The 14,502-nt window shown below is 58.4% G+C and overlaps 5 protein-coding genes across 5 annotated transcripts; 2 read left to right on the top strand and 3 right to left on the bottom strand.

The window, feature by feature from the left end:
- The first annotated feature begins 152 nt into the window (after nt 1-152).
- QBC33DRAFT_607186 (putative vacuolar protein sorting-associated protein 16) lies at nt 153-3,598 on the top strand. The gene is made up of 7 exons (XM_060432329.1): nt 153-436; nt 606-873; nt 935-1,431; nt 1,486-1,694; nt 1,758-2,809; nt 2,879-2,960; nt 3,068-3,598. Exons 1-7 carry the CDS (start codon nt 292-294, stop codon nt 3,317-3,319), a joined length of 2,505 nt encoding a protein of 834 aa, XP_060284795.1. The 5' UTR covers nt 153-291; the 3' UTR covers nt 3,320-3,598.
- A 114-nt stretch (nt 3,599-3,712) lies between these two features.
- On the bottom strand, nt 3,713-6,598 carry QBC33DRAFT_383467 (uncharacterized protein). The gene is made up of 3 exons (XM_060424079.1): nt 5,083-6,598; nt 4,886-4,991; nt 3,713-4,825 (listed from the first exon to the last, which is right to left on the bottom strand). The coding sequence occupies exons 1-3, from the start codon at nt 6,138-6,140 to the stop codon at nt 3,965-3,967; spliced, it is 2,025 nt and encodes a 674-aa protein (XP_060284794.1). The 5' UTR covers nt 6,141-6,598; the 3' UTR covers nt 3,713-3,964.
- An 847-nt stretch (nt 6,599-7,445) lies between these two features.
- QBC33DRAFT_514164 (uncharacterized protein) lies at nt 7,446-7,955 on the bottom strand (the record flags this gene model as incomplete). Its single annotated transcript, XM_060426033.1, has 2 exons — nt 7,446-7,520; nt 7,602-7,955. The coding sequence occupies 2 exons, from the start codon at nt 7,953-7,955 to the stop codon at nt 7,446-7,448; spliced, it is 429 nt and encodes a 142-aa protein (XP_060284793.1).
- A 1,023-nt stretch (nt 7,956-8,978) lies between these two features.
- Nucleotides 8,979-11,133, top strand: QBC33DRAFT_610470 (peptidase M16 inactive domain-containing protein). The gene is made up of 2 exons (XM_060432414.1): nt 8,979-9,230; nt 9,285-11,133. The coding sequence occupies exons 1-2, from the start codon at nt 9,105-9,107 to the stop codon at nt 10,914-10,916; spliced, it is 1,758 nt and encodes a 585-aa protein (XP_060284792.1). The 5' UTR covers nt 8,979-9,104; the 3' UTR covers nt 10,917-11,133.
- Nucleotides 11,034-14,455, bottom strand: QBC33DRAFT_535450 (uncharacterized protein). The gene is made up of 6 exons (XM_060427629.1): nt 14,137-14,455; nt 12,406-14,077; nt 12,149-12,348; nt 12,000-12,079; nt 11,780-11,929; nt 11,034-11,681 (listed from the first exon to the last, which is right to left on the bottom strand). Exons 1-6 carry the CDS (start codon nt 14,341-14,343, stop codon nt 11,378-11,380), a joined length of 2,613 nt encoding a protein of 870 aa, XP_060284791.1. The 5' UTR covers nt 14,344-14,455; the 3' UTR covers nt 11,034-11,377.
- Between the last annotated feature and the right edge of the window lie 47 nt (nt 14,456-14,502).

The raw sequence follows: 14,502 nt of genomic DNA, 5'->3' as shown, positions 1-14,502 counted from the left end.
TAGCCGATGGGGGGAACGTTGGGTCAACAATACCCTGTTTCGGAGGTTTAGAAGGAAGGTTGAGGGAAGAAGGTTGGAGGGGTTGGGGAGCTGCTGTGGAGGGGGGGTGCCTGGCCAAAGCTCCCGCCCAATTATCCTGCTTTAGCTCATCATGCCCGCCCATATGCAGGGTGACACACCTTAATCCATTCACAGTATCCGTACAGCGCTCAAATAGCACCTGGAACGTGCCTGTGCCTGTGACGACCTTCAGCAAGACAATGAAAATGAGATGACAGTTATAAACAAACCATGGAGACACCTCATCCCACGGCAGGATGGGAGCAGGTTGGCGAGCGGTTCTACCGCAAGACCCAGCTCTACACGGCCATTTTCGACCAGGACCTAGACCTGGACGACTATATCGTTGCCGGAGCTCCATATGGCGGTGCTATAGGTAAGCTCTCTTTTCTGCTTTAGACCTTCGTTCCGTGTCATTTCCACTTTCCCTCGGCGAGGCAGGGTGTGGCATAGATGTTGGGGTGCTTTTCTCATTAAGACATCCCATGATGCTCCATACCCTGACTCCTGTGTGGCACGAGACTTCTTCTAACGGGGCCGCGCAGCTCTATACCGAGACGAAAGCAAGATAGTTGCTTTCCGGGCCAACAGGCCATCAAAGCCAAGCATCGACATTCATAGCTGTGCTGGCAAGCTACTGAGGAGCATCAAGTGGGACCAAGGTCCTATTAAAGGGCTGGGCTGGTCTGAGGACGAGAAGTTGCTCGTAATCACCGTCGACGGCACCGTGAGATGTTACTATGGCCTCCAAGATGACTTCACCCAGTTCTCCCTGGGCAATGGCGCCGAGGAATTCGGTGTAAAGTCCTGCAGGTACGAGCATCTCTGCTTATTCTCCTTGGACTTGGACCTGGTCCGAGACTGACACATGCAGATTCTACGACACTGGCCTTGTTGCCCTCTTGTCAAATAACACCTTGATATCTGTTTCTTCGTATGAGGAGCCACGCCCCAAGTTACTTGCCTCACCACCAGAGGGGGACGTCCATTCCTGGTCGCTTATCCCTCCCAACTACACTCTCTCGCGTTCAGTCGAGGTCCTCCTCAGCATCGGCCAGACCGTTTACGTTGTGGACGCTACCGAATGTGAGGACCGCTTTCTTGATATCGGTCCCTTCACTCGGATCAGCGTCTCGCCCAACGGGAGGTTTGCCGCTCTGTACACCGACACTGGCAATGCCCATGTCATCACCAGCGACTTCCAGACACGCCTGAGCGAGCACGACTCCAAATCGAAGATCCCGCCAAAGTACCTGGAGTGGTGCGGCAATGATGCCGTCGTAATTGCCTGGGAGGACGAGGTTCACGTCATTGGACCGGGGGCCGCGGCGGCCGAGTTCTTCTACGATGGCAGAATCCATATAATTCCTGGTGAGCATGCTGTCGTTATGGCAGGCCGGGACAAGCATTAATTAGCCCTGACAGATACCGATGGAGTGAGGGTCATCAGCAACAGCGTTTGCGATTTCATACAAAAAGTCCCTGATGTCACCGAAGAGGTGTTCGGCTTCGGTACTGACTCGCCAGCATCCATCCTACTCGATGCGGTCCAGCAGCTGGAGATGCAGTCTCCCAAGGCCGACGACGAAATCCAGCTGATCCGGCCAAGCTTGGTCGAGGCCGTTGACACCTGTGTAAGTGGGCATCCTAATATTTACCGAGATAATGGATCGGATCGCTAAGTGATGGGGGTCTAGGTCAATGCTGCGGGGCACGAGTTCAGCATCCACTGGCAGAAGCAGCTGCTTAAGGCCGCCTCATTCGGCAAGTCCGTCCTGGACATATACAACAGCGACGAGTTCGTCGAGATGTGCGAGACACTGCGCGTCCTCAACGCCGTTCGCTTCTTCGAGGTTGGCCTCCCGCTCTCCTACGAGCAGTACCAGCGTCTGTCGCCAGCGGGCCTCCTCTCCCGCCTCCTCAACCGCCACGAGTACCTCCTGGCCCTCCGCGTCGCGGGCTATCTCCGCCTCCCGACCGACAAGATCTACGTCCACTGGGCGTGCGTCAAGGTGCGCATCGGCTCCGAGGACGACGACACCATCTGCCGGATGGTGGTCGAGAAGCTGTCGGGCAAGCCGGGCATCTCGTTCGAGGCCATCGCGCGGGCCGCCTACGACGAGGGTCGCGGCCGCCTGGCCACGGAGCTGCTAAACCATGAGCCCCGCGCGGGCCGCCAGGTGCCGCTGCTGCTCAGCATGGAGGAGGACGAGCTCGCACTAGACAAGGCCGTCGAGAGCGGCGACACGGATCTGATGCACTTTGTGCTGCACCACCTTAAGCACAAGCTCCCATTGGCGGCCTTCTTCCGCGTCATCAACACCCGCCCGACAGCCACTGCGCTAGTGGAGGCCTCGGCCCGCCACGGCGGCAGCGACGGCGACGGCGAGGACACGGTCCTGCTCAAGGACCTCTTCTACCAGGACGACCGGCGCGTCGACGGGGCCGACGTCTTTGTGCGCGAGGCGCTCCGGCAGCCGGACGGGCGCACCGCGGCCGACAAGCTCGCGCTCGCGGCCCGGCTGCTGTCGGACGGCGCGCGCGAGACCGCCCCCGATCTGGCCGCCCTCCGCGAGGCGGCCGCCCTGCTGCGCGCCCAGGAGGCCCTCGACCGCGACCTGACCGACTCGTTTGCGGGGCTGAGCGTCAACGAGACCGTCTTCAAGCTCGTGCGCTTGGGGTACCACGGCCGGGCCAAGAAGATACAGAGCGAGTTCAAGGTGCCGGAGAAGGTGGCCTGGTGGATTAGGTGTGTGCCCCCAAAAGGGGAAGGGGAAAGAAGAGGGGAAACAGTTTGCTGACATCTCTGGCGATATAGGCTTCAAGCCCTCGTGGCTAAGCGCGACTGGAACGAGATCGAGGACATCTCCAAGCAGAGAAAGAGCCCCATCGGCTGGGAGGTGAGTCCCCATCCCCAACTCCCCCAACTCCACCCACCCAGACAGCAGCAGCAGCAGCAGTAGCAAAGGAAACCACGAGGATACTAACCACACCCGCCCTTCCACAGCCGTTCTACAACCTCGTCCTGCAAGCAGGCAACCCGCGGCTGGCGTCCGTGTTCATACCCAAGTGCGCGGGCCTCGAGCCGGGCCAGGCGGTGGCCATGTACGAGAAGTGCGGGATGCGCGTGCGCGCCGCCGAGGAGGCCGCCAAGGCCAGGGATGCCGACGCCCTCGCGCGCCTGCTCGAGGCCGCCGGCCGGGACACAGTCGAGGGGCGCGAGATTGAGAGGATCGGGAAGGCGGCTGTTAAGAGGTGAGCTTAAGGAGCGCCCGGGGGGGGGGGGTGTTGTTTGGTTTGTTCCGGTGGGGGGAAGAAGAATGATATAATGCTGTATATTGGCGAGCGGCCTTGCTTCGATCGCTTGATAGATTCGTTCGGCTTGAATCTTTGGGTACATCTATCCAGCCGTAGGGCGACGTCTCCGGCATTGTAAGAGAATGGGCCAACTCGACCGCGACGGAGCTTATAACCGTGGCTTGACGATTATGAACCCGAAACCCCTGACGGAAGACCGGCCAAAAATGCCCACGGTTGACGAGTAGTGCACCTTGCGTGCCGAGCATGTGGGCAGCAAGGTAGGTAGGTATGTTGCGTATTATTGTTAAAAGAAAGGGAATCCGACCAACCCCCTGGCCTTCCATCCAAGAATGAACCTTCCCATCACGCCGGTTAATGTGCAACGACAACCGCCACAGCAAACAACGATGTCAGAGAGAAACACAGTTAGCCAGGTCCGCCGTGACAGATAACCAGCCTCCATCCAAACTTCTCCTATCTTTCCTCCTCGTCATCTCCGCCCACACCACGAACCACAAACCACGCCATGCAATGCCATGCCATGCCATGCCAAAAAAGAAAAAGAAAACCCAAATAAATTAAATCCTCCAACCCCCCTTCCCACCTATGCACCATTAAGGTCCATACCATCCCCATTAGCCGCAGCATCAAGACTAATGACCTGCGCCTGCGCAAGCGCCTGAGCACGCCCGTGCCCATGCCCATGCCCGACCGCGGCCGCCTCGCCGCCACGCATCCTGACCCCGCTGCCGTCAAAGACCCAGGGGCCGGCGTCGTTGCGCGGCGTGATGGGGCCCTCGGGCCCGCTCAGCGCCGTGGCGTTGGCGTTGGCGCGGCCGTTCGCCGTCCCCGTCGTCGTTGGCGACGGAGTCCTCGCCGCCGCCGCGGCTGCTGCCGACGAGGGTATCGGGACGGGGTCCGACGTGGCGTGGTGGGACACCGGGGTGCCGTACGGGGCGAGGTTGTCGGCGGCGTCTGACGGCGGTGTGTCGGGCCTGTCGGCGGGGTGGTGGTCGGGCATCTCCTCCTCCTCCTCTTCCTCTTCTTCTTCTTCTTGCGGCGGCGAGTCGAGCTGCATGGTCACGTCCATCGGGTCCGGCGGCGGAGGCTGCGCCTGTGCCGGCGGGGCTGACGCCGCCGCTAATGCTGCGGACTGCCGTAGGATCAGCACGCCCATCGACGGCTCTCGAGACTTTCGAGGGGCGGTCGCGGCGGGGACGCTCGTCCCCGAACTCGTCCCGCTGTCGACGACCGCGAGCTCGGCCCCGCCGGCTTGGTCGTTCCCCGCGTCGTCCGAGTCCAGTTGTTCCCATTCTTCGGGGTCTTCCACTTCGGCTTCTAGGTCGGCGGCTGCGCGGCAGTTTGGGCATATGAAGATTGGATAGGACGGGGAGGAGAGGAGCGATCTGATGCATTTGTAGTGCCAGGTGTGGGAGCACGGTGCGACGAAGAGACATTGGCAGGGCTGTTCGAATTGGAGGTCAGCGAATGGCAATATCCGAGGAGGGGAGAACCTAAAACATACAGCAATACTGTTGAGGCATATCGAACAATCCTGCGAGTAGGACTGTTCCGCAGCTCCATTTCCAGAACTCGCCGTCATGTTCCGTAACCGCTTATGCGTCGTCATACTAGATGCCTGTTAGTCTAGAGTGTTCAACACGGCCACACCGACATGGCACCTGCAACACGATCGATCGTGGGATGTCCTGGGAGACTCACTTGAAGGTGTTCAGCTTGCTCTGCCATCCACGGTTCAACTCCAGCCGCATCTTGACGCAGCGGAAAATCATCTCCTCGCCCCCCTTGAAGTCGATGCCCAGCTGCACGATATCGCCATCGTTGATGGGGAAGGGCTTGGACTCGGTGCCCGGCGGGCTGAGCCTGATGTGGTTCAGGAACGTCCCCGAGCTGCTCTTGACGTCCTTGATGAACCACTTGCCGTCCTCGTACCAGAACTCGCAGTGGCGCCGACTGACAACCTTACTTTTGAAGCCGACGGGAGCGGCGGACGGTATGTTTGGCGGTATGTTTGGCTGGCTGTCACGTTCCGAGTATCGTCCCACGCGGATGACCTCGCTCCCTGTTGGGAGGGTACGAGAAACGGGAGTAAACGTCAGGGATGGGCGTGGCGCTCGGGGGTCGTAGAACGTGCTGAAGCGGATCGACGGCAGGACGTCGATGTTCGCCGAGCTGTTGCTTCTGACGACGTCGCACGCCGTTGCCGATCGTGTCCTCGTCATGGTGGTAGCCGCCGGGCCTGCTGAGGAGGCGGCCGAGGATGCCTGTTCTGTAGTTCGGTCGGTAGACACAGTCGACTCTTCCCCAGCTGCCACGGTCGGCGACGGTGCCGATCTAGACGGCTCTAGCGGCGAGGCAAGAGGATGGGAGCCCGGGGTCAGCAGCGAGAAGCGACTCGATCGTGCGGGCGGGGGGTTGGTGGTAGCCGTGCTTGCGAGAGGCGAATCAGAAGCTGATCGCGCGAGGTCGATGGGGTTTGTAAAAGACGAGTGGGACGAGGAATCAAACGGGTTGGGGTTGTGGTTTGAGATGGCGGACGGGCTGGCTGCTGAGTGATGTTGATGCTGATTCTGATTCTGCTGCTGATGTTGAGGTGACTGCTCTCGCGACAAGAGATGAGTTTGAGTGTAGTTCCTTAGGTAACTGAGGCCCCGTAGCCGGCTGGTCCTCGAGGTCGGTGACGCTGGGGAAGTGGTGACGGTTGTTGTGCTTCCAATGAAGCCCGGCGAGGTGGGCACTGCGGCGGATTGGGTGAACATTGAAAGTCCGCAGCAGCGTAACGGAGCCGCCTCTAGGGTTTTGGCGTTTGCGTAGCGGAGGGAAGAGCGAAATAATAATATAATACACAGGCAGCCGAGACGAGAAGACGGGATCAAACGATCGGCGGCCTGTCAGTTCTCAGGGAGGTAGGCATGTACTGTACCATGTGCGGATATGTATGCGGGGGTCTAACTTTGTATTGCCTTCCAGGTTCCCCTGGCTCGCTCTTGCAGCACGTCTTCTTGGGCTTCCTTTTGGCGCTTCACCTGGCATCGGTCTTGCTAATTCAATGGCGAGGTGAATTTCTGGCAAACAAATCGTCAAGGCAAGTATCGCAACGCAAGGGATACACGGGAGCGAGCCCAACCAGGGGGGAAGGAACTTGCTTGTCCAGGGCCGCAGGCGAATCTTGTTTCAGAAGCCCTTGGTGCCTTGACCCTGACCCTTGGCTCAGCCGGGTGCATATATTTACACTAATTACGAACTACGTAGGTCACAAGTGCGCTAATTTTAGTCGTGCACTGATTGCGGCACAGCAGGTTTTGCCGACAAACAAGAGAAATCCAGGACGGAAATGGTAGGAGGGAGGACCGGGGATTGCTTGAGGCAGAGTCTCAGATACTGCTAACTTACGTATCTGTACTCTTGTGGAATGAGACACTTGACTTGGTTATTTTCCTCTCCCAGTCGCTGCTGCACCATCACAATGATCTAGGTAGCATAGGGGTAATTTTGTCGCCCAACGAAGGTTTTTTCCGTGACGGGCCGGGACGTCTTTGCCAGCTGGCAATCATATGTTTAAACTGCCCTATCAAACTCGAGACTCACCTTTGCGGATCTCAAAGCTTATCTCGACACCAGTATTTCATGATTTTCATCCGACCATCCAATGCAAACCTATGTACAGTACCTACAAGGCCAAGTAATCCTCCAATCACTTCAAGGTTTTCTCTTGACTCTTGCATCCTTTCGTCCCATTTTCCAGGCCTTCAGCTTCTTAAGAACTAGCGACGGACTGTACGCTTGCGGCCTTAGGCCTGTCTCTGATTACATAAATAAGGGGCAACGACTCAGGGCAGGTATCAGGTTGCTTTTCGCCACCTTCTGGAATGACTCTTTTTCTTGGCGGTAATTTTGAGGTGTGCTCTCTTGGTTCAAGTGAACTGGATTCTTTCTATCATCGAACTACAGCAACGAACGGCAATGCCATACAAGTGCCCGCCGGCAGGAGATTCTTGCCGGATCCCGAAATCAAATTAGCGAACTCCCAGAGTATAGCTCTCCGCCTCGACGCCCGTTCCCATCTAGTTGGCGACACAGAAGGGGATGCCGCTAGGGAAGTACTCGCAGTGCGAGTCTTTGGGGCAGTCGCCGACATACTGGGCAAGAAAGGACTCTGGTTAGTGACGACTGTACTGCAAATGGGCGGGGCCGCCTGGCCACGAATCGGCCTCACTCACCTGCCAAGTGCTCTGGGTATCGCAGACCTGTATACCATCCGCCCCACTAGTCGCGTTGTTGGCGCAGGTATAGGTCGCCGGCTTGCAAGCCGGGGGCGTTGGGTCGCGCTTCTCGGCGGGCGGGTTGACGCAGAACGGCAGGCTGAACCCGTTCTGGGGGAGGTAGTCGCATACGGTTCCGTCCGGGCATGGCCCGGCCACCAGCCAATTGCCCTCGGCGTCGCACACGTCTATCGCCTTGCCGTTGGCATCGCAGCGGTACCAGCCCGGCGTGCATGAGTCGCGCTGCTGGCGCTCAGATGGGGCGGCCAGGGCAGTGGCGGCGAGGGTGGCGACAACGGCGAGGAACTTCATCTTGGATGGCGTCTTAAGAGGATGCTGTGCTTCAGGGCGAGGTTCTGATCTGGTACTGGAACTGGATGAACTTGAGCTCGATGATGTTTGTTTGCTTGCTGATGAGGAGAGACATACTGCCACAAGTTGGGACCAGAGGATGCTCTTTATACCTGAACGGAAGCGCTCTCGAGTCGGGTCTCTCGGCAGCCGTCGTCATCATCTTCCACCGACTACCGCCTTCGCAAAGGGGAAGCTCGTGTCCGCCTTCGCCCAAGCCCAGGATGACATCAGACAATGAATCCAACCTCAGCAAGGACCAATAAGCACACCAACCAGGGTGAGCCAGGCAAGTCCTCAGACCTCAAAAACGGGTAATACAGGGTCATCCTCCAGGTTGGACTACTATAAGGTCAAGTCAGGTGACAAAGTGTGTCTACGTGTGTCCACTAAGGACGCCAGCATTTGTCTCCTGTTAGTTCAGCTGCGCTCAGTCCCAAGAAGAATATCTAAAAATAAACCATTAACTACATGGCTCTTGCACTGCCGGACACCAGGAGGCCGGTAACTTTGTGGCTACCGCGGAGGTAGGGCGTGTAGCGTTCTTCTGTGGGGAAAACACGAGGCTTACGGGTGATCGACATAACTGCATCGCCCAGAGGATTGGCGGGATTTGCCACGCCTTTGGGCCTCCGTTGCTTTCGTATTTCAGTACACTTGGTGCCTATGCCTGGTGCCTAGTCCCTGGTGCTTTCAAGTATGGTAGTTTCACTGGCCGAAGGCCACCCACGCTGTGGTCCCAAGGCTTGGGCGCTGAGCCAAGCCTCATGCCGATCCATAAGCTGACAGCGACGGAAGTCGGCAGGATTTAAACATACTTCCCACTTGAGCCGCATATCTAACAATTGCGTAGGCGCCTTGCTGTGCGCTGCAGGTGGGATCGGGCTGGGGGTTTTCTGGCAGGTGGTTTCACAGGCGACAGCGATGGTTGGTTATGGCAGACTACATGTAATTATACGGGTACGAAATTTATCAATCGGAATCATATTCAATTAAAGAGGCGTTCAGCCGATAAGATAACCATTTTTATCGCCGCCGATGGGTTCCACAAGCCGATCACGATTCTACCAAGCATGATCGGACTGAGAAGGCTTCAAGCAGATCTCAACCATGCTACGAACAATGCGGGCTGCGAGGCTCGCATCCCAAATACGTCCGTCATGTTCAACATGTAGAAGCGCTCAGCGGCCGTCGGGCGTTCGCGCCCTCGCCACCATCGTCACCCCCAAATCAAGGGCAAGTTTGATGACGCGATCCAAGTGACGGACTGATATCTGACATTCTGCGCAGGAACCGACGGAACTCGACAAGATTACCACTTTGCCCAATGGAGTTCGAGTGGCTTCCGAGGACCTCCCAGACGCCTTCTCTGGCGTCGGTGTCTACATTGACGCCGGGTCTCGGTACGAGAACGAGTACCTCCGTGGCACGAGCCATATAATGGACCGGTTAGCCTTCAAGTCGACAGAGAACCGCTCTGCCGACGATATGCTGGAAGCAGTCGAGCAGCTGGGGGGGAACATCCAGTGTGCATCATCAAGAGAGTCGATGATGTACCAGGCTGCGACCTTCAACTCGGCTATCCCGACGACGATCGGATTACTTGCGGAAACCATCCGGAACCCGAGTCTCACCGACGAGGAGATACAGCAGCAACTCGAAACGGCCGAGTACGAGGTGAAGGAGATCTGGTCCAAGCCAGAGCTGATACTGCCAGAGCTCGTCCATATGGCTGCCTTCAAAGACAACACGCTGGGCAATCCGCTGCTCTGCCCGAAGGAGAGGCTGGGTGTCATCAACAGGGACGTCATCCAGGCCTACAGAGACACTTTCTATAGGCCGGAGAGGATAGTTGTCGCATTTGCCGGCGTGCCCCACACCGAAGCTGTGAAGCTGACGGAGCAATACTTTGGCGACATGAAGGCCTCGGAACGTCCGGCCCTGTCCAGGACGGGATCCGAGACGTCCATCGAGTCACCTGCATCGGAAAGCAGCGGAACATCGGAAGCATCGCTGTCGGATGCTTCGACGACATCTTCGCCTCCTACCCCCCAGCAGCCGTCCAAGCTGTTATCCAAGATACCCTTCTTCAAGAACCTCTCCACCTCGGCCGCCAACAAGGCTTCCGTTCTCCCCTCGGCCCCGACCCCGGTCACTACCGATGACCTCCACAGGCCAGCCCACTACACGGGCGGGTTCCTCTCGCTGCCCCCGCAGCCGCCGCCGCTCAACCCCAACCTCCCCACCTTCACCCACATCCACCTCGCCTTCGAGGGCCTCCCCATCTCGTCGGACGACATCTACGCCCTCGCGACGCTGCAGACGCTCCTCGGCGGGGGCGGCTCCTTCTCGGCCGGCGGGCCGGGCAAGGGCATGTACTCGCGGCTGTACACCAACGTGCTCAACCAGCACGGCTGGGTCGAGTCGTGCGTCGCCTTCAACCACAGCTACGCCGACTCGGGCCTCTTCGGCATCGCCGCCTCGTGCTACCCGGGCCGCACCGCCAAGATGCTCGACGTCATGTGCCGCGAGCTGCGCGCCCTGACGCTCGACACGGGCTTCTCGGCCCTCGGCCCCGTCGAGGTCGCCCGGGCCAAGAACCAGCTGCGCAGCAGCCTGCTGATGAACCTCGAGAGCCGCATGGTCGAGCTCGAGGACCTCGGCCGCCAGGTCCAGGTCCACGGCCGCAAGATCCCCGTCCTCGAGATGACCCGCCGCATCGCCGACCTCTCCGTCGCCGACCTCCGCCGCGTCGCCTCCGAGGTCCTCGGCGGCCTCGCCGGGAACCCGGGCCGCGGGAGCGGCGCCCCGACCGTCGTCCTCCAGGAGGCCCAGGTCCACGGCGGAGGCGCGAGCGCCCGGCAGCTCGGGTGGGACGAGATCCAGGATATGATCTACCGCTGGCAGCTGGGGCGGCGGTGAGGGGGAGGCAGACCCAGTAATCAGCCCCCGTTTTGGAACTTTGTTATTGTAAGTCAACATTTCGGGAAGATTGAGGGGGAGGGGAGGTTTATCACGGAATGGGATATAGAAGGGTTGTATCAAAATACAATGTCCGTTCACATTTGTAAATATAGACTCTCTCTGTTGTACAGTAGAAGAAAAGACAGTTACACCAAGAACCCCATACCATGGAAAATATCCCTGGCCTGCGTATCTGCACACAGGCGAACCTCGCAAGTGAAGCCTCGCGTGCCATGTCATAGTCAGATATCGGACGTCCAGAAAATAGGGTGAGCCATCCACACCCGGGTATCGATCTCTAAACACATCTACCAGTCTAGATTAGGCGCCATCCTCCCCCCCTCTCCCCTGTCCCGAACAAGAAGACAAGGATAAAAACAAAACACCACCGCTTGCAAAGAAGAAAGAAAACAAAACCCTCACAGCTTCGACCTAACAGCCTCAAGCCGGTACTTGACATCCTTAAGCGCCTTGGTGACGGGCTTCCAGTCGTCGAACTGCGCCAGCAGGTCCGCCGTCTCGGCGCCGAGCTCTGAGCGGACGAACTCCTCCTCCAGGAGGCCGCGCATGATCCACGGCAGGTGATACGGGTTGTTGCTACTGCTGCTGCTGTTGCTGCTGTTGCTTCCGCTTTGCTGTTGTTGCTGCTGCGTTGGTCGCTGTTGTATCTCGCATCGGGCTCCGGTGACGTCTGTCGTTTCTAGGGCGTGGGTTACGGCGAGGCTTTGTTTGTTAGCGTGGGGAGTGGTTTGAGGGGGTGCGAAGGGAAAAGAAAAAGGGGAGGGGGTTCGCAAGGAGGGAAATGGAAACGCTGGGCTTACTCGTAGACCTGCTCGTCGTCATATAACCGTGAGTGGCCCTCGCCAGAGTAAAGGCTGCCAGCAAGCGGGACTGAGAGTTCCCTGATGAGTCCGTGATCGGTCACGCCGAGGTTCCGCAACTTCAGGGCAAAGCCAACAAGATTTGCGATGCTAAGAGAGTCACGGTCAGCAGGTATATCTCGGCGTAGAGAAGGAAAAACTGGGATGAGATTATGCCTACAAATCGGGGGCGTGGATCCGACAGTCGATGAAAACTGATCGGTAGATATAGGGGTGGTTGGCTGGCGAATAAAGCGCAGACTATGTAGCAAAGACGGTTAGCATGTGCCACGAGCAGTCTGGGGGGGGAATACTAAAGCTCGAACGTACCTCCATGGGAATCAATTGGTCGTCCATACTCGCAATGTAAGTGATCCGCGCGCCGTAATTTAGCACCGCCTTCACAGACTCCTCCAACCTCTTCGATATCTCGCTCTCAGGCTTGGAGAACTCCCACAGCTCGCCCGCCGAGCCCATGAGAATTCCCATACCGGACCGGTAGTCTGGAAACGGGCCGAGGGACACGCCAGCTACAGCAACGTTAGCTAGGCAGCTCAACCAGTATTCACAATTAGACCACTGCTTACCCATGGCACACACGCCGATTCTCGCATTCGTCACAATGCCAAGCTCGATGAGCTTGGCGAGCAGCATGATCGTGACCGGAACACCCTGGGAGTGGCACGCCAGGATGATCAGGTCTGCACTGCGTATATGCTCGATCCAGTTGAGCAGGAGCTTCCACAGGTTCTCCACCCGTTCGGCGATCCTCCCCTCGCCCTCGAGAGCCACCTTCTCGATCTCGCACGTTTCGCAGCCGTGGCTGTCGGCCCACCTCCTGATAGCCTCGGCGCAGTGGTTGGCAAACTTGATCGAGGTCCCCGTCGGCTGTCCGATCATGGGCCGCAGATAGTTGGCTGGAAACAACCCGTGAATGCCTATGGCCAGGGCCTTCTTGACCCTGGGCGGTTCGTTCGAGATGAAGACATGGTTCGCGGGTGCCTGTTGGGACCGCAAGAGTAGCTGTGCAAGCTGTGCGAGCTGTTTGAGGATGGAAGGATTCTTCTTCATCCGATACGTACTACCGAATGAAGGGAGTAATAGGTTCGGCACCGCAGTCTTGACAGACGTGGGAGTCTTGGCAGGTCCGGCCTTAGATGTCGAGTCGGATTTCGGTGTGCTCGGCCGTGAAGGCGAGCGCTCATCAATATCCATCGACTGTGGGCGGACCCTCTTACTCTTTTTGGACGAACTCTCCTTGACCAACGGGGTCGCTGGTTTCGACTGGTCGTCCTTGTCCGCTGCCTTCAACGGTGGCTCCTTCGGAGGAGCGCCCTTCATCGCGATCGAGCCCGACCGCCTTGGATGCGTTTCGGAGGTCTCGCCCATCACTGCCAGTTGCCCTTCCTCTTGCTGCGTCGCTGGCGTCCTCACAGAACTCGGGCCGGAGTCTCTCGACCAAAATGCCCACGTCGAGCCAGCCTTTGGGGGTGGAGGATCGGGTAGTTGGACAGGGGGCGCATCCTCCATCACCACGTCTTCGGGGCCACTGACGGGCTCGGCTGGTTGATTCGACCCTGCTGCAGAAGCAGGCGTGTTCGGTGCAGCAGCCTGATCTGTACCTCTCGATGGCCAGAACCCGAACCAGGAACTTTCGCGTGCCGACTGTTGCTGGTCCTGAAGAGAGGCCTGGGCAACCGGCTCTGGGACCGGCTCTGTGACCGGCTCTGCAGGTGGCGCCGAAACTACCCCTTCAGCTGCCTCCTCCTTATCCGCCTCATTTTCCAGTTCCGCAGGGGTGGGTTCCGGAGCTATAGGCTGTGGCTGTCCCGGTGTTGATGGCGACCAAATCCACCCTAGCCACCCAGAGGAGGTCGATGGCCGCTGTGGCTCCGTCGGAGGAGGTGGTTGCTGCTCTCTGTCTGTCTCCATGGCGCCTCCGCCGCTATCAGGAACGGGAACGTCAGGCTGCGGAGGTTCGCCGTTGGCCTGGACTGTTGATGCATTATCCTGTGCGCTCCCCGAATCTTCCTGATCCCCACCCTCCGTGTCCTTTCCATTCTCGGGTATGTTCGGTAACGAAGTCGTACTGTCGAGGCTCGCAGAGTCTGTAGCTCTCTTCGTGTCGAAGCGGCTGAAGTCTGCAGTCGCTTTGGGTTTTGTTGTCCCTCCCAGTATAGTTTCCCGTGCAACTTGAGTAGAGGCTGTGGATTTGGGAGCTCGCGGCCAGGACCCGTACCAGCTTCGCGTCTTATGGACCTAGAGAGCTGGTGAGCGGTGGTCGCAAAATGAAGGGCAGACCCCCAGCCAGATCTTACCTGCTGAGATGGCTTCTGAGCCGAGCCTCCGGAATGAGCAGGCTCATCTTGCTGGGATGGTAACGGTGTCCCAGGGCTGGTTGTGGCATTTGCTGTTGACGCCGAACTGGCCTGTGACGCAGTGCTCGGCTGGGATGGCATGGTGGTTGGGAGACTGGCTGAGCTGGCCTCTGCTGGATTGGGCTTTGCACGCTTTCTAGGACCCATGTTGAAGAAAGCGATTTGTGGTGTCGACAGTTAACAGTCGGGCAGACACTAAATAAGTCTAGGACGCATCATCAATCAGCACAAGCTGGGGTGCTTTGTTTCGTTGCCTTACGGGATGCAGGCACGCGTGGCGTCTCTGAACTCCAATATCCCGCCTCT

This window comes from Phialemonium atrogriseum (genome assembly GCF_030411735.1).
Source record: "Phialemonium atrogriseum strain 8032-3 unplaced genomic scaffold QBC33scaffold_9, whole genome shotgun sequence".
Classification (NCBI taxonomy): Eukaryota; Fungi; Ascomycota; class Sordariomycetes; order Cephalothecales; family Cephalothecaceae; genus Phialemonium; species Phialemonium atrogriseum.
The sequence above is the reverse complement of the archived record's forward strand: the minus strand, read 5'-3'. Positions and strand labels throughout refer to the sequence as shown.